The sequence below is a fragment of the Lynx rufus genome, unplaced genomic scaffold (assembly GCF_022079265.1).
Source record: "Lynx rufus isolate CCGP_SWC_20201006 ecotype Redwood Valley unplaced genomic scaffold, mLynRuf1.p SCAF_18, whole genome shotgun sequence".
In the NCBI taxonomy this organism is placed as follows: Eukaryota; Metazoa; Chordata; class Mammalia; order Carnivora; family Felidae; genus Lynx; species Lynx rufus.
This window is the reverse complement of record NW_025814832.1, coordinates 41,774,274-41,797,772: the sequence shown is the minus strand read 5'-3', so window position 1 is coordinate 41,797,772 and position 23,499 is coordinate 41,774,274. Positions and strand designations below refer to the sequence as shown.

The 23,499-nt window shown below is 36.8% G+C and overlaps 2 protein-coding genes and 1 pseudogene across 6 annotated transcripts in view; 1 reads left to right on the top strand and 2 right to left on the bottom strand.

The window, feature by feature from the left end:
- Nucleotides 1-23,499, bottom strand: part of LOC124512839 (leucine-rich repeat-containing protein 37A3-like) — a 340,529-nt gene that overhangs the window by 23,745 nt on the left and 293,285 nt on the right. The gene's annotated exons all lie outside the window — the stretch shown is intronic.
- LOC124513569 (tRNA modification GTPase MnmE-like) overlaps nt 1-23,499 on the bottom strand; it is a 78,851-nt gene that overhangs the window by 11,265 nt on the left and 44,087 nt on the right. For all 5 annotated transcript variants that reach the window (XM_047081697.1, XM_047081698.1, XM_047081699.1 and 2 more), the window contains 5 exons: nt 17,041-17,145; nt 16,335-16,388; nt 15,856-15,960; nt 6,923-6,976; nt 6,112-6,216 (listed from right to left, as the gene is read on the bottom strand). In XM_047081697.1, coding sequence (XP_046937653.1) covers nt 6,112-6,216; nt 6,923-6,976; nt 15,856-15,960; nt 16,335-16,388; nt 17,041-17,145 — 423 coding nt within the window. The remainder of the gene's footprint in view (nt 1-6,111; nt 6,217-6,922; nt 6,977-15,855; nt 15,961-16,334; nt 16,389-17,040; nt 17,146-23,499) is intronic.
- Nucleotides 10,285-10,890, top strand: LOC124513575 (iron-sulfur cluster assembly 1 homolog, mitochondrial-like; annotated as a pseudogene).

Sequence of the window (23,499 nt, the reverse complement as noted above, 5' to 3'; positions counted from 1 at the left end):
ATGCCCATCACCCATTTAGCCCATCCCCCGCCCACCTCCCTCCATCAACCCTCAGTTTGTTTTCTGCCATTAAGATGCTCTTATACTTTGCTTCCCGCTCTCTTAAGAATCTTTTATGGGGGGCACCTGGGTGGTGGTTAAGTGTCTGACTTCAGCTCAGGTCATGATCTCAAGGTCCATGGGTTCACCCATGTCTGGCTCTGTGCTGACAGCTCAGAGCCTGGAGTCTACTTCAGATTCTGTGTCTCCCTCTCTTTCTGCCCCTCCCCTGCTCACATTCTGTCTTTCTCTCTCTCAAAAATAAATAAACACTAAAAAAATTTTTTAAAAAGAATCTTTTTATGATTTGCCTCCCTGTTTCTATCTTATTTTTTCCTTCCCTTCCCCTATGTTCACATGCTTTGTTTCTTAGATTCCACATGAGTGAAATCCTATGATATTTATCTTTCTCTGACTTATTTTCCTTAGTATAATACACTGTATCTCCATCCACGTTCTTGCAAGTGGCAAAAGGTCATTCTTTTTGATTGCTGAATAGTATTCCATTGTATATATATTTTGCATTTTCTTTATCTATTCATCAGTCGGTGGACCTTTGGGCTCTTTCCATAATTTGGCTATTGTTGACAGTACTGCTGAAACATTGGGGTGCATGTGCCCCTTTGAATCAGCATTTTTGTATCCTTTTGGTAAATACCTAGTAGTGCAGTTGGATCATGGGGTAGTTCTATTTTTAATTTTTTGAGGAAACTCTACACTGTTTTCCAAAGTGGCCACACAAGTTTGCATTCCCACCGACAGTGCAAAAGTGTTCCCCTTTCTCTGCATTCTCACTAACATCTGTTGTTTCCTGAGTTGGTAATGTTAGCCATTCTGACAGGCGTGAGGTGGTATCTCGTTGTGGTTTTGATTTGTATTTCCGTGATGATGAGTGATGTTGAGCATCTTTTCATGTGTCTGTTAGCCATCTTCATTGGAAGCCATGTCTTCACTGGAAAAGTATCTGTTCATGTCTCTTGCCCATTTCTTCACTGAGTTGATAAGTTGAGTTTGATAAGTTCTTTATAGATTTGTAGGAGCTGGTTCTTTTAAAAGATCAGCAAAATTGATAAACTAGCCAGACTCATCATCAAAAGAGAGAGAGAGAGAGAGGGAGGGAGAAAGGACTCAAACAAACAAAATCACCAGTGAAAGAAGAGAAATAACAAACAACACCACATAAATACAAACAATTATAAGAGAATATTAGAAAAAACTATACGCCGACAAATTGACAACTGAAAAGAAATGGATAAATTCCTAGAAACATATAACCTACCAAAATGGAAGCAAGAGGAAATAGAAAATTTGAAGTGAATGATTACCAGCAAGGAGATTAAATCAGTAACTAAAAAACTCTCAACAAACAAAAGACCAGGATCAGATGGCTTCACAGGTGAATCTTATCAAACATTTAAAGAATAATTAATGCCTATTCTACTCCAACTATTCCAAAAATAGAAGAAGGAAAAATTCCAAATTCATTTTATTAGGTGAGTATCACCTAGATACTAAAACCGGATAAAGACACCACTGCCAATATTTCTGATAAACATAGATGCAAAAATCTTGAACAAAATACTAAGCAAACAGAACCCAACAATACTTTTAAAAAATCATTCACCATGATCAAGTGGGATTTATTCCTAGGATGTAAGGGTGGTTCAATATTCGCAAATCAATCAACGTCATACATCACATCAACAAACGAAAGGATAAAAACCATACGATCATCTCACTAGATGCAGAAAAAGCATTTGATAAAATACAACATCCATTCATGACACAAGCCCTCAACAAAGTAGTTTTAGAGGGAACACACCTCAACATAATAAAGGTCACGTATGAAAACTCCATGGCTAACAAAGACAAGGATGTCCATTCTCACCACTTTTATTCAACATAGTACTGGAAGTCATAGCCACAGCAATTAGACAACGTAAAGAAATGAAAGGCATCCAAATTGGTAAGCAAGAAGTAAAACTCACTATTTGCAAATGACACAATACTCTATATAGAAAACCCCGGAGCCTTGTGGTTTTTCATTGCTGAGGAGACCCCAGGAAAGAAAGTGTGCAAGCTAATTTTGAGCTGCCTCTTTTTGTAGTCTTAAGAGAGCAGACCACCTGTTGTCTGACTATTACCCTCTATGTTTCTGTAGACAAGTCTTGTCTATACTTCTCACCATGGCTCAGCTCCAGACACGCTTCTTCATGCTTGTCTGGATTTGTTCAAAATCTCCAGACATGCTTTTGAACAACTTTTTTTTTGGGGGGGGGTGGGGGTGGCCAGGGTCTGCAGTCTTTTCATTACTAGCAAGATATTGTTCTTGATTCAGAGATATTCACATAGCATTTCCCACAGGTGCTTATCTTTACTTCATCTGTTGATGTACAGAGATTCTTTTTTTTTAAGTTATTTATTTTGAGAGAGAGAAAGAGCAAGTGGGAAATGGGCAGAGAGAGAGGGAGAGAGAATCCCAGGCAGGCTCCGCACCATCAGCACAGAGCCTGATATGGGGCTTGAACTCATGAATTGTGAGATCATGACCTGAGCCAAAATCAAGGGTCAGACGCTTAGCCTGCTGAACCAGCCAGGTGCCCAAGAGATTTTGATACATAGTTACTTCTAAATTACAAGACTGTCATATAGTCTTCTTGTTGAAAAAGTCTTTGAACTGGAATAAGAATTATTCTTGTAATAAGAGCTTTGCAATACCAGTATATGGATGTTTGTCGTTACCCAAACAGTTGTATATTTTTCTAAATTTGTAGACTGAACATTGATTTCTTTTTGTATAAATCTAATAAGTAAGTCATTGTTCTTAAGTTGAAGATGTAAATGATTCAGATTTCAGATTTTTAAAAAGTAAAAATCCAAATAATTTAGTGAGAGAATTCTTTCAGAAGTATTTTAGTTAATAGATGCAGGAAGAATGAAGAATTTTTACCATTTTGTAACTCCAAGTGAAATAATGGGTTTAAGTAGTGATTATCAATAGCTGCTAAAACTACTCATTAGGTAAAAGGCTGACAGAAAATATTATGATGGATGGGATCAGAATGACATCATCAGAGTCCAGATGTATATTTTCACATCATATAGAAAGAGATAAAAAAAAAACCAAACAAAAACAAACAAACAAAAAAAAAGAAAGAGATACAAGCTAATGCACTTCCTCATGTGATGCAATATGAAGCACATGATACTAGGTGTAAATATTCTTTCTGGGGAAAAAAAGCAAACCTGAAATCTAATCAAGTGTTTAGGTCTGCCTAGTGTACAGAATGTGTAGGTGGTAGAGGAACATTTAAAGAACTCCCTGGAGGGCTGCCTGTGTGGCTCAGTTGATTGAGTGTCCGACTTTGGATCAGGTCATGATCTCACAGTTCATGGGTTCAAGCCCCACATCAGGCTCTGTGCTGACAGCTTGGAGCCTGGAGCCTGGAGCCTGCTTCGGAGCCTGTGTCTCCCACTCTCTCTGCTCCTGCCCCACTTGTGCTGTCTCTCTCTCTCTCTCTCTCTCTCTCTCTCTCAACAATAAATAAAACATTTAAAAAAATTTGAGGAACACCCTGGAGATGTAATCAATGAAATCTAGAATGTAAGAAATATTAGAACAGATGACCCAGTTTCTTTAATAAATACATGGCAAGAAAAAAGGGAGGGGGAACTGTTAAAGTTTAAATAAAACATACTAATAATAAAGAAAACCCTACAGACTTCACCAAAAACTACTACAACTGATAAATGAATTCAGTAGTCACAGGATACAAATCAATAGTCAGAAATCTGTTGTATTTCTATACACTAATGATTAAGTAGTAGGAAGAAAAATGAAGAAAACAATCCCATTTACAACTGCACCAAAAATAACAAAATGCCTAGGAATAAACCTAATCAAAGAGGTGAAAGACCTGTACTCTGAAAACTGTAAAACACTGATGAAAGAAATTGAAGAAAACACAAATGAATGAAAAGACATTCCATGCTCATGGATTGAGAGAACAAATATTCTTAAAATGTTTATACTACCCAAAGCAACCTGTACATTATTGTAATCCTTATCAAGATATCAACACATTTTTTAACTAGAAAAAAACCCTAAAATTTATATGGAAACACAGGAGACCCCAAATAGCCAAAGCAATTTTGAAAAAGAAAAGCAAAGCTGGAGGTATCACAATTCTGGACTTCAAGTTATATTACAAAGCCGTAGTAACCAAAACAGTATGGTACTGGCACAAAAAGACACATAGATCAATGTAACAGAATAGAAAACCCAGAAATACACTCACAATTATATGGTCGATTAATCTTTGTCAAGGAGATAAGAATATCCAATGGGGAAAAGATAGTCTCTTCAATAAATGGTGCTGGAAAAACTAAACAACCGCATGCAAAAGAATGAAACTGGACCACTTTCTTACACCATACATGAAAATAAATTCAAAATGGATTAAAGACCTAAATGTGAGACCTGAAGCCATAAAAATCCTATGAAAGAGCACAAGCAGTAATTTCTCTGGCATTAGCCATAGCAACATTTTTCTAGATGTGTCACCAGAGGCAAGGGAAACAAAAGTAAAAATAAACTATGGGGACTTCATCAAAATATAAAGCTTATGCACAACGAAGGAAACAATAAACAAAACTAAAGGCAATCTACTAAACGGGAGAAGATAATTGCAAATGACATATCCAATAAAGGGTTAGTATTAAGAATATATAAAGAACTGATACAACTCAACATTCAAAAACCAAATAATCCAATTTAAAAATGGGCAGAAGACGTGAACAGACATTTCTCCAAAGAAGACATACAGATGGCCAACAGACACATGAAAAGATGCTCAACATCACTCATCATCAGGGAAATGCTAATCAAAACTGCAATGAGATATCATCTCCCACCTGTCAGAATGGCTAAAATAAAAAACATAAGAAACAAGTTTTGGTGAGGATGTGGAGAAAAAGGAACACTCTTGCACTGTTGGCGGGAATGCAAACTGGTATAGCCAGTGTGGAAAAACAGTATGAAGGTTTCTCAGAAAAGCTAAAAATAGAACTACCCTTTGAATTGCACTACTGGATGTCTACCCAAAAAATACAAAAACACTAACTGAAAGGGATACATACACCCCTATGTTTATAGCAGCATTATTTACAATAGCCAAATTATGGAAGCAGCCCAAGGGTCCATAGAGAGATGAATGGATAAAGAAGATGTGGTAAATACACACACACACACACACACACACACACCCCAGAATATTATTCAGCCATAAAAAGAATGAAACCTTGCCATTTGCAACAACATGGATGGAGCCAGAGAGTATATATGCTAAGCAAAATAAGTTAGTCAGAGAAAGACAAATACCATATGATTTCACTCATGTGTGGAATTTAAGAACCAAAACAAGGAGAGAGAGAGAGAGAGAGAGAGACCGACCAAGAAATAGACTCTTAACTATAGAGAACAAACTGATGGCTACCAGAGGGGAGCTGAGTGGGGTGATCATGAAATAGGTGATGGGTATTAAGGAGTACACTTGTGATGAGTACCGAGTGAGGTATGGAATTGTTGAAATGACTATATTGTACACCTAAAATGAATATATCACTGTATATTCACTACACTGGAATTAAAATAAAAACTTAATAAAAAAGAAATTGAGCTTAACAGAGGGGGGAGTTTTGAGGGTTCAGCTCTTAGAGGGATAAGGACTAGGAAAAGGGAACCCCCCAGGGACAATGTAAGGAACAGTAACTCTGGGAGAGAACAGGAATTTATGAGGACTTTTGCAATTTACTGAGACAAGATATAAATCCCTCTGTCCTTTCCCTTCCCAAATCATCAGTAACATCTTTCCTCAATACTGATTTTGTGGAAAAGGATTCTTTTTCACAGCTGAACTCTGTACTTGAATAGTACAGAGTAAGAGACTGTTCAAGCAAGAGCTGGAGGATGGGTGCAGGTAACAAATACCTGAACATGTGTCACTTTAAAATATAAAGATCATAAATAGAACCATTAAACTGAACTCTCTGGAGGTCACAGATGCAGCTCACCATCAGCGGGTAGTAATTTTTGTAGTTCCAGACACTCCTTATCGTTGACTTCTATCCCCATGTCTCCAAGAATGTTTTTCAGATCTGTGGCATCAATCTTTTCTCCTTTGAAAATACAGAAGGTTTATAGGTGAAAATTATAGAAATTAACTACTCAGTATTATGTAAGTTTAAGAGGTTCATAAGAAAATGTTATTGACCTATAGGATATGTACTTTTAAATATACTTAAAATAGCTTATATGGCATCATTCCCAGTTGGGGATTAAAGAGTGAAAGTAAAATGGAATGTGGAAATACAGTGTGTCGTTAGAAGTCAAAGCAAATTTGTTCCTAAATTATTGATATAATAAAGGCTCCCTTAATTTGGGGGATAATGAACAGAATAAAATCTAGTTACCAAATTGGATAATGAATTGCCGAAAGAAATGATTATGGCAGGAGATCTTATATTGACTTATGTAATTGATTGCTGACAAAACCACATTATCTTGAGCTTTCCAAAACTTTACCTTATTTATTCATGTGCTTACCTAAAATTTAGCTATTTACATGTAGGTGAAGACATATATACATATATGAGAAAAAAATCTGTACAGTACATAGGACATGTTATCAAAAGCAAGTCTTATAGTTTATTTTTCAAACAGATAATCCAAGATCAAATGGATTTTATCAGGCAGAAATATTTTATATTTTATAATAACTTGGTAAAATGGCAAAATTAATACGGACAATAGACTACTAGGAATATAAAATTTTAAATATAATTTATTATAAAGCATTAGGGTTTCAGTGTCATAGAAACTCACCTGTAAACTCTTTCATTTTCATTGTCACATTTTTCAGATCAACCTTCCCACCACCTGTAAGACAAAAAGCAGTCACAGACCAACAATGAGACTGTTCCTTCTGCTTTCTCTACTTATGATACCTGTCCCCCAACTAGAACATTGATATCATCTTGAATTTTAGTTCCAGACTATTATATTACATTTTTCATCATATTTACTTAGATATAAGAATGTTTTTTACAGTTTTTTCCTCCACTTTGTTTCATGCATCTCAGTTTTTTCCCCTGTATTCAGATTCTGTTACTTTGTTTACAGTCGGTTTTTTGTTCTCCTGTTAACTATTTATACATTTCTTTTGGTTCCTGATGCTGTAAAATTTTATATGACTGTTTAGGTACAGGTTGAAAATATATTTTTTAAATTTTTTAATTAAAAAAAATTTTAAGTTTATTTATTTTGAGAGAGAGAGAGCACACACACAAGCAGGGGAGGGGCAGAGAGAGAGGGAGAGAGAGAATCTCAAGCAGGCTCCACATTGGCAGCACAGAGCCTGACACAGGCCTTGATCTCACAAACCCTGAGATCATGACCTGAGCGGAGATCAAGAGTCAGACACTTAGCCAACTGAGGCATCCAGATGCCTGAAAAAAAATTTTTTATTTGACTTAGCTCTCAGTGTTCCCTTTCAATATAGGACAACAGGGAAGGAAGGATAAGAAGAAATGAAATGATAATATATAAATAATTCTGGGAAAACATTGTATAAAACAAAAACAGTATCATCTTGAATGAGGATAAAAGTCCAAAATAAAATCGGATTATGATAGATTAAGGATGCATATTGTAATTTCTACAATAACCTTTGAGGCTTCTAAATTAACAAGAAAAATAAAAAATAATTAGTCCAAAAGGAAGGCAAGAATGGAAGGAAACAGAAAGTTGAACATGTGGTACAAAAACGGGAATTCAGTAAAGTAGATTTAAACACAAATATGTCAGTAATCTCATAATTACCACTAATATTGCAAAAATGATTTTCAGATTGCTAATTGTTTTGGGTTTTTGCATGCTAATTGGTTAGGATTTTTGCATTGTTTGTTTATACAAAGATTAGCCTGTGATTTTCCTTTTTTGTGTTGTCTTCATCAAATTTCGGTATAAAGATTATGATAGTTCCATAAATCAAACTGGCAAGTGTTTCTTGTTTTTATATTTTTTGAAGAGTTGAGTAATGTGGAAATTATTTCTTACTTATATGCTAGGTAAAATTCATCAAGGAAGTGATCTAAGGCTCAAAATTTAAGAATTTAAAATATCTGAAATCTAAGGATTCAGAGAAGTCAAAAGTAAAAGGATGGATAAGTATAGACCATACAAACACTAAGCAAAGGTAGAGTAGGAATATTAACATCAATCAAAATAGGCTTTAAGAAAAAGCTTTTCTAGTAATAACAAAAAGAAGTTTAATTCACCATGAAGATGTTATAATTCCAAACTTGTATGCTCGTATTAACACGGTCTCAAAAAAAAAAACAAAGAAAATTATAAAATTATAATGAGAAATAAAAATCCAAAATTACACTGAGAGAAATTTTTTAAAGTTCATTTATTTTGAGATAGAGAGTGTGCGAGCAGAGGTCAGGGGCAGAGAGAGGGAGAATCTTAAGCAGGCTCCATGCTGTCTGCACAGAGCCAGATGTGGGGCTCAAAGTCACAAATTATGAGTCATGACCTGAGTCATAAGCCATCTAGGCACCCAGGGGGAGATATGATACATCTTTGTCAGTAGTTAATAGAATAAGCAGATATTAAGATATTAAATCCTTAAGACTTCAGGATATTTGAACAAGAAATTTAACAAAGTTGATTTAATGGAGATATAGGCAACACCGTACCCAATAATTTCAGAATGCATGTTTTTTCACATAGGGAATATTTAGCAAAAATCACCATGTACTGGATTATAAAGCCAAATCTCAACACACTAAAAAGTAATGGCTATAAGCAATTCAAAAATAATAGTAAGGAAAGTGTCACTTAGAAGAGCACTAAATAGAATAAATCACCTAGGAATAAAGTTAACAAAAGAAGTACAAAGATCATACTTCAAACACTACAAAACATTGTTGAAAGAAATAACACAAAACTCTTAGCAAAATAGGAATAGAAGGGAACTCCTTTAATCTGATAAAAGTGATATATATAAAACTTCAATAAGGTAATACTTAATGGTGAAATATGGAAACGTTTCTCTTCGCGATCAGAAATGAGGCAGGCTGGGGCACCTGAGTGGCTCAGTCGGTTGAGTGTCCGACTTCGGCTCAGGTCTTGATCTCATGGTTCATGGGTTCAAGCCCCACATCGTGTTGACAGCTCAGAGCCTGCTTCAGATTCTGTGTCTCCCTCTCTCTCTGCCACTCTCCCACTCATGTTCTGTCTTTCTCTCTCTCAAAAATAAATAAACATTGGGGCGCCTGGGTGGCGCAGTCGGTTAAGCGTCCGACTTCAGCCAGGTCACGATCTTGCGGTCCGTGAGTTCGAGCCCCGCGTCGGGCTCTGGGCTGATGGCTCAGAGCCTGGAGCCTGTTTCTGATTCTGTGTCTCCCTCTCTCTCTGCCCCTCCCCCGTTCATGCTCTGTATCTCTCTGTCCCAAAAATAAATAAACGTTGAAAAAAAAAATTAAAAAAAAATAAATAAAAAAAGATAAATAAACATTAAAAAAATTAAAAAAAAAAAAAAAAAGAAATGAAGTAGGAACTCCTGGGTGGCTCAGTCGTTTAAGCATCTGACTCTTGATTTCAGCTCAGGTCACAATTTCATGGTCCTAAGATCGAGCCCCCACATCAGGTGTGGTGCTGAGCATGGAGCCTGCTTAAGATTCTCTCCCTTCCTCTCCCTCTGCCCAGCCCCCACTTGTGCGCTCTCGCTCTCTCTCTCTCTCTCTCTCTCTCTCTCTCTCTCTAAAAGAAAAAAAGGAAAAGAAATGAGGTAAGGATGTCCGCTATCATCACATTTACAATACTATACTGGAAATTCTAACTGAAGCAGTAAGGCATGATGAAGAAATAAAAGGCATAATGATAGAAAAGAAAGAAAACTGCCATTATTTGGAAACATAATTATATATGTAGAAAACTCAGGAGGATATTCAGATAATTATAATTTATAAAAGTATAGAAAGGTTGCTGGGTACAAACTCATTACACAAAAATCAATATTTTTTATGTATCAGCAACAAACTGAAAAAGAAAAAAATTTAAATATACCATTTTCAATATTATAAAAAATACCTAAAAATAAATCCATTGCATTAAATGCAAAGCTTTACCTAGAAAATTATACAATAGCCAGCCTGGGACACCAGAACACCAAGAAGGTGATGTTAACTTTGTTAGTCCAAGCCACTGTTTGGACTGTGAGGAAAAGGAAGATGCAGGCCGACCCACCTGCCCCTACTCTGGCACTTTCAGCAGTAAACAACTTCTCAAAAATAAGTTTGAACACATAGGTGTGAAAGTTTGTGTTCAAGCCAGGGATTGTAATAGCTTTTCTTATATTCTAGAATATACCAAAACAAAAGTAGATTCCGATGGGGACGTTGTTCAAGATGGAGTCAGAGTGTTCATCAAAAAGAAAGCACAGCTAACACTTTTAGGAACAGAATTGGTCTAAGTTGAAGAGTTTGTGTTCAACAACCCCAACAAGAAAAGAAACTTGTGGCTGTGGAGAAAGCTTTAATATGCGAAACCTCGGGACTAGTCTGGCTGTAAGCTCCTGGAGGCTTGTGGAAGTCTGCGGGCTTAGGAAAAAATCACGTGACTGTTATATGCTTAAGGTTTATAATGTATAACTGCCTTATGAGGAAAATACAGTGATGCATTTTGAAAACGAAGCCACTATGTTAGACTCTAGATGATGTTATTTGTATTCTTTTTAGAGGACAGAAAATGAGAAGCCATCACTTTTGGAGGGTCATTTTTCTACTTTTTCCCTTCCTTTTAAAAAATTCATGTGTAATTAACATTCAGTAAGTTTTAGATGTACAATATCCTAATTACACAATTTTATACATTTCTCAGTGCTCATCAAGATAATTCTACTCTAAATCCCCTTTACCTATTTCACTCACCTGCTCCACTCACTTTTCTGTGAAGGAAAAAAAATCCTACTCTGCACTTAACTCTCTTGAATCTTTTCTGTTAGAACTAATTCCATTACAGTTGCCTTTCTGAGAGGATTTTGGGAAACGTATTCTTAATAGGTATGCAGTCATTAGATCTCTGTTGAATGGCCTGACTGCAAATCCATTGGCATTTTCCTGACCAGTTGACAGCTTTTAAAATTTAGAGGTAGGAAGTTCTGACTTTTAATCATTAAAATTTTTTTTTTAGTGCTCACAAGTTTATATTTTTAGGTTTGTAAAGATTCTTGTGTATTTTCTAAATACACTGACAAAACAGATTTGGAGGTTTACATACGTCTTAGGACACTTATACATTAGGCAGGTAAATTACATTAAAAAGATTGGTCTTCATAAAAGATCTTCCCAGAGAGCATTAATATATATTTTTAAGATTTTATTTAAATTCCAGATAGCATTAGGGGTGCCTGGGTGGCTCCGTTGGTTAAATGTCCAACTCTTGATTTCAGCTCAGGTCATGATCTCACAGTTTGTGAGTTTCAGCCCCTCATAGGGCTCTGTGCTGACAGCACCGAGCCTGCTTGGGATTCTCTGTCTCTTTAACTCTCTACCCATCCCCTGCTCACTTGCTCTCTCTCTCTCTCTCAATAAATAAATAAAAAAACATTAAAAAAAAATTTAAATTCCTGATAGCATTAATCTTTTCCCTCTGCTTTTACTGTGATTATCTTAAGTTCTCTTAGTCTGTCAATAAGATTTCAGCCACATCTATTTTTTACTTTGATGTTTATAATTTATTTAGTAATTCTATAATGATTGCTTAGTACTTTGTTTCTTTAGTTAGGCAATTCCCCTTGTTTTATTTTTAAAATTTAATTATTTTTTAATTTTATTTTTTATAGTTTCAAGTTTTAATTCATTTTTTTAAATGTTTTTTTAAAATTTATCTTGAGAGAAAGTGTGCATGAGAGGGGGATGGGCAGAGGAGAGGGAGAGAAAGAATCTTAAGTCTGAAGCCAGGCTCCATCTCAGGACTGTGAGATCATGGTGTGAGCTGAAATTAAGAGTCAGATGCTTAAGGGGTGCCTGGGTGGTTCAGTCCGTTGAGCGTCCGGCTTCGGCTCAGGTCATGATCTCGCGGTTCGTGAGTTCGAGCCCCGCATTGGGCTCTGTGCTGACAGCTCAGAGCCTGGAGCCTGCTTCAGATTCTGTGTCCCCCTCTTTCTCCGCCCCACACCTGCTTGTGCTCTGTCTCTCTGTCTTTCAAAAATGAATAAACATAAAAAAAAAAAAAAAGAGTCGGATGCTTAAAACCAACTGAGCCAGCCAGGCGCCCCTCAAGTTTTTACTTAAACTCCAGTTAGTTAACATATAGTGTAATATTACTTTCAGGAGTAGAATTTAGTGATTCATCACTTCCATACAACACCCAGTGCTCATCACAAGTGCCCTCCTTAATCCCCATCACCCATTTAGCCCACCCTCCCCACCTTCCCTCCAGCAACCCTGTGGGGATAAGCTTAGGAATCCCCCAGGTTTACACCAATGGGTTAACAAGGCATAAAGAAATACAGTCATAAAATGCTCACACCCAAGTTTGGGTAAACTAGATTGGCACTCCAAGAATAGGGGGGTGCAAAGACACCCCAAGAATAGGGAGGCACAAAGCTGCCAGGAATAGGGAGGAGCAAAGGCACCCCAAAATAGAGAGGGGGTGCAGAGGTCCCAGAATAGAGAGGGAGAGGCAAAGGCCTAAAATAGGTATGGTGCAAAGGTGCCCAATAGATAGGTATATGAAATTTTTTTTTAATGTTTATTTATTTTTGACAGAGAGAGAGAGAGAGCATGAGCAGGAGAGGGGCAGAGAGAGAGAGAGGGAGACACAGAATCCGAAGCAGGCTCCAGACTCTGAGCTGTCAGCACAGAGCCCGACACGGGGCGTGAACCCACAGACCGTGAGATCATGACCTGAGCCAAAGTCGGATGCTCAACTGACTGAGCCACCCAGGCACCCCTGATAGGTATATGAAATGAGCAAGATTAGATATTCAGGGTGGAAGCACCCCCAAGGTAGTACTACAGAGAAAATCTGCTTTCACAGGAGAATAGGGCCAGGTTAGGTAAATTGGTGAATTGGACTATGGACCGCTGTGCTGCAGGCAAAGCAGCCCGAAGCGGGAGATGGTTAACGTCAGAAAAGCTGCCTTATTAACCCTGAGGTTATTTCCCCTATCTGCCTTATCCCCTAGGCTGGCAAAGATAAACAGGTATGATAAAGAGCGCCCCCTGTCTGCTGTTAACAACCATCTACCCATCTGCCTGGTGCCCAGATTTTGTTTTATATTGACCCAAACCCCAAACACTGTATATCTTCAAAACCCCCCTTTTCCCTCACGTCCCCAAGTTAATGTTCCTAGTTTGTCTCTTTGTACACACCCATTACATTTGGGTGTAAGCCTTCTGATCTGAATAAATATGGGGCAAGGGCCCTTATTCGGGGCTCTTGTCTTTTCCCCAGACATTATCCATCTCTTGCTTTAATCTTGTGTCCACTCTTTTGCTGGTCAAAAGAGAACTTTAGACTTAGAGTCTATGACACAACCCTTAGTTCTTTCTCTATCATTTGGAATCTGTTTCATGGTTTGTCTCTCTTTTTAAAAAAACATTTTTAATGTTTTATTTATTTTTGAGAGAAGAGCACAAGCAGGGGAGGAACAGAAAGAGAGGGAGACACAGAATCTGAAGCAGGCTCCAGGCTCTGAACTGTCAGCACAGAGCCTAACAAGGGGCTCGAACTCACTGAACCATGAGATCATGACCTGAGCCAAAGTCGGATGCTTAACCGACTGAGCAACCAAGGCACCCTTGTCTCTCTCTTTTTTTTTTTTTTATAAAAAAATTTTTTTAAGGTTTATTCATTTCTCAGAGACAGAGCGTGAGCAGGGGAGGGGCAGAGAGAGAGAGGGAGACACAGAATCTGAAACAGGCTCCAGCCTTTGAGCTGTCAGCACAGAGCCCGATGCAGGGCTTGAACTCATGGACTGCAAGATCATGACCTGAGCCAAAGTCAGATGCTTAACCGACTGAGCCATCCCGGTGCCCCTGTCTCTTTTGGTGCCACCATGTTATGTAACCTTCTCATTTTGAGATCTAGTTTTATTGAATCCATGAAATTGCTCCGTAATATGAATTAATTGTCAAGTACTTCTTTTTGGTTGTTCCTTAGGTTAAACTGACTATATTACTACGAGATGGAGTTATTTGTTTTTTGCATGCTATCTTCCTTCCATTCCATCTTGTTTCCTTATTTTTCTTTTGCTATTTTTCTCTGCTGTGCTAATGCTAGAATTGGTGCCATATCCTTTCTTTTCATTTTGCATATACTTCAGCAGTTGTGTTCAGATTTTCATTTTATTCTCAGGATTTAATGTAACAATGTTTAGTTGCTCTTTTGATAGCATCTCAGACCAGTTAGCTTTCTTCAGCTAGATGCATTTAAAGAAAACTGTTCTACTCACTTCTATTGTAATCGGAGAGTGTGGTGATATGTTACATGGTCTTCATTATATGTGAGCCCTGCTCCCATATCTGAGGTTTGGTTTAATGTCCCAACAGAGTTCGTTGCTCTAGTCAAGTAGAATGAACTCGGTAAAGACATCTAACCAAACCAAAGATCTGTGCATGGGATGGTATTCTTGGGCTTCCCATCAGACCTTCAATTCTGCCTGTAGCTCTTTGTTCTTGTTCACTTTGTTAGGTATTGGAGGAAAGAAAAACTAGACAGATTTTGGTTTTTTCATCATCTCAAACTGGAATCCTCTGGACCGGTTTAGATAGTATTAAAATAAATTGAAGATTTGAAAGAACTTACTCCTAAAACTCTCTGTGCCTGTCACCTTTTGTTAGAGTGACAGGTGGTGGTGGACAGTTGATAGATGCAATTATTTGATAGGTTTTTGCAATTATTATTATTGGTCTCTCGATTTTTTTCATTTCTTTGCTCAACATAGGTAATTTATTTTACGCTGGAAAAATGTTCATTTTATTAATATTTTCAACATCTTAATCTCATGTTATATATAACATATTGTAATAGTATTATTATGCTTGATAGCTAGTATGTTTTTAAAATTCTTATTATGTTTCTCTCTATCCCTTTTTAGTCTTTCTGACTATATCAGAATAGCTGAGGCATATATACTGGAAATAACCATCCGTCAATGTTTTAAAGATTTTTATTTTTTATATTTATTTTTATTAAAAACATTTTAAACGTTTTTATTTATTTTTTGAGAGAGAGAGAGAGAGAGAGAGAGAGAGATAACAGCAGAAGGGCAGAGAGAACAGGAGAGAGAGAATTCCAAGCAGGTTCCACACTGTCAGCGCAGAGCCTGATGCAGGGCCTGAACCCATGAACCATGAGATCATGACCTGAGCTGAAATCGAGTTGGACACTCGACCAACTGAGGCACCCAGGCACCCCAACCGTTAGTCAATTTGAATCATTCTTCATCATAGGCTGTTCTCTTATTGTTCAGTGTTTCTTTTAAATGTTTCTCATTCTGTTTTCATTTTCTTCTTTATTCTTTGATCTGAGAATGGTCTGTAAGTACTCTCACCAATTTTAATTATTCATAGTAGAACACTCTCTTAAAGAAGAGACAGGATGTGCTTTCATGTGAAACTTGAATTCAGCCACATCCTTTAAAAAATGCCCTGTTGATACTAAATACACACTATCACTGGTCTATGGATACTCTCAAACCCAAGCTGTCCTAAAGGGAATGCATTTTTATATACAATGCTTACCATCAACTGGTAGGTTTTGTGAAAAATCTTCAAGTTCTTCGTGTGACAGCTTAATCCCCATATTTTCCAGAAATGGGACGAGGTTATTCATAGCCACCTTTCCTCCTTAGGAGAGACAAATTATCATAAAAACAACCGAGATGTAGAAAAACTCTTTACTAATCCATGTATATTATGGTTATCACTTTACTCATGAAGACTTTAAGGTCCAGTAAAAGCTAGTCAACGGTATAAGGAGGGTCAATTTTAAGACTAGATGTAGAGTCTCATCCTCAGACTATCTTTTTGTTCATATCAACATAGTGCAAGTTCGAAAAGGGCTGGGTAATTTCCTAGGGATTTATGGCATATATCACATATCCATAAATATTGGGAAATACACATGTGAAATTTTTAATGTAATAAAAATAAATCTGTGTATATGAAAAATAAGAGAATATCACAGATATATCTGTTTTCTCGTCATACTTCTCACTCACTTTGAAGAGCCTTCACACCATCCAGCAGCCCTTTTTGATACACCTTTCCTTCAGCTGTAAGAAAAGACATGATTCATGGTCAGAGAAAAATAATAAGGGAGATTCACCTAAATAATAAATATTCTACAATTTTCCTCCTATTTCCATAATTTCAAAAAAATAGACTTTTTAATGATTTTTCTGAAATGTACCTAATTTCCTCTCAAATAGTGACAAAGTTGGTTTGGAGAAAGATTTTTAATGAGGCAAATTTATTCACTTTTGCATAAAAGGCAAGGATTAGTGGCTTAAAACTTATAAAACATATCTCATTTGATTTATTTTTACCTCCGACTTCTTTCCTTACATTCTTTCTTTTTCCATTTTTACATTTTTCCACTTACTCTCAGGAATATTAGTGGAACTAAGGACAACAATACACATATCTTATTGGCAAGATTAAGGGAAATAGCTATTGATTACCATAATGAAAATGAAATGACCCTGATTTTTTGGGTCACTTAGTTTTTATTCTAAAATAAAAACTAAAATTTTAGTTTTATTCTAAAATAATTATTTAGAATTATTGTAAATAATGCTAAAAGTTTTCAAAAATGATTAAATAAAACAAAACAACCTATAACAATCTGACAGCATTTTAGAAGAAAATCTCACAGGCAAGTAGTCTAAACCCCTTGAAGTATACATATATATTTTAAATCCTTACCATCAACTGGTAGAGTTTTTACTAAATTAAAGTATTCCTTGTCTGTGACCTCAACTTTCATGTCTTTCAGAGCACTGTCTACATCACTGACATCAACTTGCTTTCCTAGAAAAGACAGAAATGGTGATAAAAAAGAACTTGCGAAGAACACAAAATTAGTGAGTTTGATTACAATCAAATGCTGTTAACTAGCAATATTTTTACTCATGTGCCATTAAGATAATTTCATCGGAACTTAAGAATCACATAATCTATAACAAACAAAGAAATTAAAATAAAAAAACCTTTTTTAAATGTTTATTTATTTTTGAGAGAGAGAGAGAGACAGAACATGAGTAGGGAGGGGCAGAGAGAGAGAGAGGGAGACAGAATCTGAAGCAGGCTCCAGGCTTTGAGCTGCCAGCCCAGAGCCCAATGTGGGGCTCGAACTCATGAATGTGATCAAATCACGCATGACCTGAGCTGAAGTCGGACACTCAACCGACTGAGCCACCCAGGCACCCCCCAAAATTAAAATTTATTATCACCTTGGCTGGTTTATAAATATATAAAAAATAAAATAATAATTTGGGTCTTTTCTTCACAAAATAGAAATGTAAGTAGTTCTCCTGATGGTTTGAAATTGTAATTATGTTAGGAGCAGTATAATGTTAGGCACATAAATCGAGAAAGGTACAAAGATGACATGCCTTAATATGAATTAATAATTAATATAATATATATATAAATACACATAGTGGTACTTGTTAAAAAGTATGTTTCAAAACAGGTCCTCAGGCTTCCACAGTAATTTTTGTTTTGTACTATTTTTATGGTAAATAATCTTTTGATTATTATACTTTTGTAACTTCAAGAAGGAAAAACAATTTTGGTTTAAGTAAGCCTTTTGTTTAAATCAGTGTAAAGGGAACCTCTGAAGTTTGCTGCCTAGAATCCTAAGCTTTTAGTTCACAAATTAGATATGTTGCATATTTCAAGTGCATATGTCTAGTATAAATTTCTTTTTATTTATTCTGCTTAGGAGTCACTTGGCTTCATTAGATTTATACTATTTATCTGTTCTGGAAAGTTCTCTTCAAATATTGCCTCTGTCTTGCTTGCTTTCTCTTTTCTTCCTGGAATTCCAAATAGATATATATAAGATTTTCTTATCTATCCTCGGTGTCTCTTAACCTCTCTTTCATAGTCTCCATTTCTTTGTCTTTCTGTGCTATATGCCTGGTATTGTCTTTCTCTGTCTGACTGACTTAGTTCACTTAGTATAACGCACTCTAGCTCTATCCACATTGTTGCAAATGGCAAGATTTCATTCTTTTTGGTGGCTGAGTATTATTCCACTGTATATATACACATCTTCTTTATCCATTTATCAGTTGATGGACACGTGGGCTCTTTCCATAGTTTGGCTATTATTGATAAATGAAACTAAGAGCTGGTTCTTTGAAAGAATTAATAACATTGATAGCCTCCTAGCCAGACTTATCAAAAAGACAAGAGAAAGGACCCAAATAAATAATATCATGAGTAAAAGAGGAGAGATTACAATCAACACCACAGAAATACAAATAATTATAAAAGAGTATTATGAAATTTTATATGCCAATACACCAGACAATCTGGAAGAAACGGACAAATGTTTTAAATTTTTACTATTTTCACCTCTCAAAAGTCTTTTTGGTTCTTTACCAAATTGCTTGCTCTTTCCTTATGTGTTCCAGCCTCTCTTTTGATTATTAAACTATATTAAGCATGCTTATTTAATAATTTTTGGTCTGATAATTCCAAAATCTAAAATCTCGGGGCACCTGGGTGGCTCAGTCGGTTGAGCGTCCGACTTTGGCTCAGGTCATGATCTCGCAGTCCGTGGGTTCGAGCCCTGCATCAGGCTCTGTGCTGACAGCTCGGAGCCTGGAGCCTGCTTCAGATTCTGTGTCTTCCTCTCTCTGACCCTCCCCCGTTCATGCTCTCTTTCTCTCTCTGTCTCAAAAATAAATAAACATTAAAAAATAAAAATAAAAAAAACAAAATCTACAATCTCTGCTCATCGGCTAAATGTTGTTCATTATGGGGGTCTTACTCATGGTGACTTGTTTCTTTGTATGTTTAATAATAATTTTAAACTATAAACTGCTCTTTATGTGAAATTTTTGTTTTGAGAAAGAGAGTACCCTTCAAGACAAGAGTCAGATTGATTCATTCTAGATTATCAGTGCATGAGGTCAGGCGACACTTCAGGAGCATTAACATAGCACATCAATACACAAAGACCATTGCTTATTATAGATTATCCCTTAATTCAGTAGCCTTGGCTATATCCTCCTTGCTTCAGAGAAACAGCCGTTTCTAAAGTTAGTCAAAACATCTTCAGATCTCACATTAAGATCATATTTAAATCTGACAGCACTATATACAATTATAATCTCTACTGCTACCTGAAAGTATCCAATATTGTTTTGACTAGTTGGTTACTAATAATGGACTATTGCTACTTTCTCCCCATATTACTATCCATGGTGGAGATATGATTACTATCATATCACTCTCAATCCAGTGACTCTATTTCCTTCACCGGTGGAGAAGAATTCTACTTCTGTAATTACAATTTCTGTAGTTCAAGAAGGGTCCATATCCTAAACAGATCATTTGGAAACTTCAGTACCACACTCTGATTTAATATTATTTGTTGGTGGGTCTTGTCTTCAAAGTGAAAAGGGACACAGTAGGCTAAATATGCAATAATTAGTTTAGTTTCTCTTGAAAGATCCAAGTCCTTAACAGATATAATATTGGTTCAAGTGACTGAACATTGCCCTTTCTAGAGATTTCAAACTGGTAAAACTAAAGGATAGGTGACATACTTTTGTAGTAATTATTACTTGGTGCTTTGATGCTGCTCAAAGAAATTGCTATCATAAAGGTAGAAGTCCACAGTAAAACAGATGATATAATGACTAGAGAGAATGCTGTAGCAGATCGTCTTATTAAATAGACTGTGCAGAAAAGAGTTAACACAGCAAACCTAAGTCTGCGATCTTTACAAGAGCCTGCTTGCCAGGTGGCACTTGGCTGGCATACGGGAACTCGGATTTCAGAATGTTCCCTCCAATATCAACTGATAAGCCTAAGTCACTGTGCCTAGACTTGTGCAAACAATGCGATTCATGGTGAATATTTGTTTTTCTTCTGGGAGTCTGGTATATTGAGAGTTGTTAGGCAGAGAGTGCCTATGTGACAAGCCTCCAATAAAACACCTTGGGCACTGAGGGCCTAATGGGCTTCCCTGGGCACACACGTGAAACTGCATTTTTGCTGCTGGAGGGAAAGTATGTTATGTGTGACCCTTCATAAGAAGGAGAGCATAGGAAGCCTTCACATAGATTCTTCTAGAAGCTGCCTACATGTTTTTCTCTTACTGATCCAGCTATATCCTTTGTGTTTACCCTTTGCATCATACAGTTCTATGGGTTTTGACAAGTGCAATATGTCACGTATTTACGAGTACAGTAACATACAGAATAGTTTCACTGAACCAAAATTCCCTTGTGACTCTCGTGGCCATCACTCCTTCCTATGCCACCCCCCGTAAACTCCTGGAAACCACTGATCTTTTAACTGTCTCTACAGCTTTCCCTTTTCCAGAATGTAATATGTTGGAATAACACAATATGTATGTAGCCTTTTCAGACTGGCTTCTTCCACTTAGCAGTATGCATTTAAGATTCCTTCATGTCTTCCCATAGATTGATAGCTCATTTCCTTTTATAACTGAATAATATTTCATTATGTGAAGGTACCACCATTTGCTTATTCATTCTTTAATTGAAGGTCATCTTATTTGCGTCCAAGTTTCAGCAATTATGAATAAAGCTACTATAAGCATTTGTGTGCGGTTTTTGTGTAGACATGCTTTCAGCTCATTTGGGTAAATACCTAATTTGCAACTGTTGGATCTTATGGTAATACCGATTAAGTTTAGCTTTGTAAGAAATTGCCCAACTGTCTTCCAGAGTGACTCTACCATTTTGCATTCCACCAACCATGAATAAGAGTTCCTTTTGTTAGCCATTCTAATAGGTACGTAGCATTCTCTCATTGTTTTCATTTGCAATTCCCTAATGACATATGATGTTGACCATCTTTTCATATCCTTCTTTGCCATCTGTATATCTTCCTGGGTGAGGTGAATATTCAGATCTTCTGTTCACTTTTTAAAAAATGTTTGTTTATTTATGAGAGAGAGAGTGTGCAAGGGAAGGGCAGAGAGAGATGGGGCAGAGAATCTGAAGCAGGGTCTGCGCTGACAGCAGAGAGCCCAATGCGGGGCTTGAACTCATAAACCATGAGATCATGACCTGAGGCGAAGTCAGATGCTCAGCCAACTGAGACACCCAGGTGCCCATGTTCACTTTTTAATTAGGGTTGTTTTCTTATTGTTTAGGTTTTTTTTGTTTGTTTGTTTGTTTTTTAATTTTTTTTTCAATGTTTATTTATTTTTGGGGGGACAGAGAGAGACAGAGCATGAACGGGGGAGGGGCAGAGAGAGAGGGAGACACAGAATCGGAAACAGGCTCCAGGCTCTGAGCCATCAGCCCAGAGCCCCACGCAGGGCTCGAACTCACGGACCGCGAGATCGTGACCTGGCTGAAGTCAGACGCTTAACCGACTGCGTCACCCAGGTGCCCCCTTATTGTTTAGTTTTAAGAATTCTTTGAATATTTTGGATATAAGTCCCTTATCAGATATGTGTTTTGCAAATATGTCCTTCCCGTCTGTGGCTCATTTTTTCATTTTTAAAAACTAAAGTTCGTGGTTTTTTTTAAAGTTTATTTATTTATTTTGAGAGAGAGCATGCTCACCCATGCAAATAGGGGAGGGGTAGAGAGAAAGATAGAATCCCAAGCAGGTTCCGTGCTGTCAGGGCAGAGTCGGACATGGGGCTCAAAATTCATGAACCACGAGATCATGACCTGAGCCTAAACCAACAGTCAGACACTTAACCAACTGAGCCACCCAGGCATCCCTAAACTAAAGTTCTTTTTGAGTGACCTCTTATAGATAAGAAAAACATGTGTAGGATCAGATTCAAAGATTCCATTATAGAATTACAAAATTTGACTTCAATTTTGTAAAGAAATACTTGGAATGGTCAGATTATAATATCCATGACAATAAGATCTGGCAAAGCCAGGATTTTTACCTCCTTGCATACATTTCAAATTGATTATTTGCCACAATCCTACATAAAACAACATATCACTGTAGGAATAAAAACCCCACATTATTGTATTTTTAATTTTATTTTGAGAGAGAGAGGGAGAGAGGGAGCGGGGGAGAGAGGGAGGGGGGGAGAGAGGGAGGGGGGGGGAGAGAGAGAGAGAGAGAGAGAGAGAGAGAGAGAGAGAGAGAATCCCAAGCAGGCTTCATGCTAGGCATGAAGCCTGATGTGGTCCTCAAACCCATGACCCTGGGATCATGACCTGAGCCAAAATCAAGAGTCAGATGCTCAATCAGGTGCCCCAAATTTGCCACATTATTAAAAAATGATTAAGATATTTTGTATTATATTAGAGGACATCACCAATTCATGCCTCCTCTGAAATAAAAATAATTCTGGAAAATCTGTAACCTTGAGCCCTGAATTAGAACTATACCTTAAGGGACCATTTGGGCATTTCCAAATGGATTTTATATAGTTGCTTCTGAGTTATGAATATGTACTAATAATATTATGTTTATTTTCTGGATGGGTTGAAACACTCTTTTGTCAAAAATCCATAGCACACATAGTGGTTAACAAACTTTTAGATGTCCTGTTACCTACCTAGAGCATTCCATCTTATCTATTCAAGTGTAGGGCAAAATATTTTCTTTTGGTAATTATTCATGATTATACAAGAAGTTTTGCCTATTATTCAGAAATTTCACTGTCTTTTGAACACAAAAACTTCTGGCAATATTTAAGAGACATTATCAGAATTGGAAAATTACAGTAAAGACCTCAAACTGAGGTTCTTAGAGAGTCCAAGAAGCAGGTGGTTCATATAAGTCACCTGCTGACCCCAAATCCAAGATCCTCAGAACAAGCGGAAAATTGCATGAAGTAGACAGCTTCCATGTAAGATCATGAGAATAAGAAAACACTGATTGTCAGTGCTTTGTATACTTTTCACGTATTTTTATTCTTATTTTGTCATATTTATTCTTTTCATTACTTAATTATATACTTCTGATTTAGCCTATCATGATCTCCCTTAGTACTACCAATAACTTATTAAAGTTTAAGGTTTACTAGAGACAATCAGTTTGCTACAGTTAGGACAATCCTAACTCTATAACTCAGCCTTTTACTAGCAAATCAATTTAAAGAATTGCTGTGGGGTAAGTGACAATTTATGTGTATGAATTGTGCATGACTTTCCAATACTCTTGATGGACCTTGTCTTCTTATAAAGAGTCCAT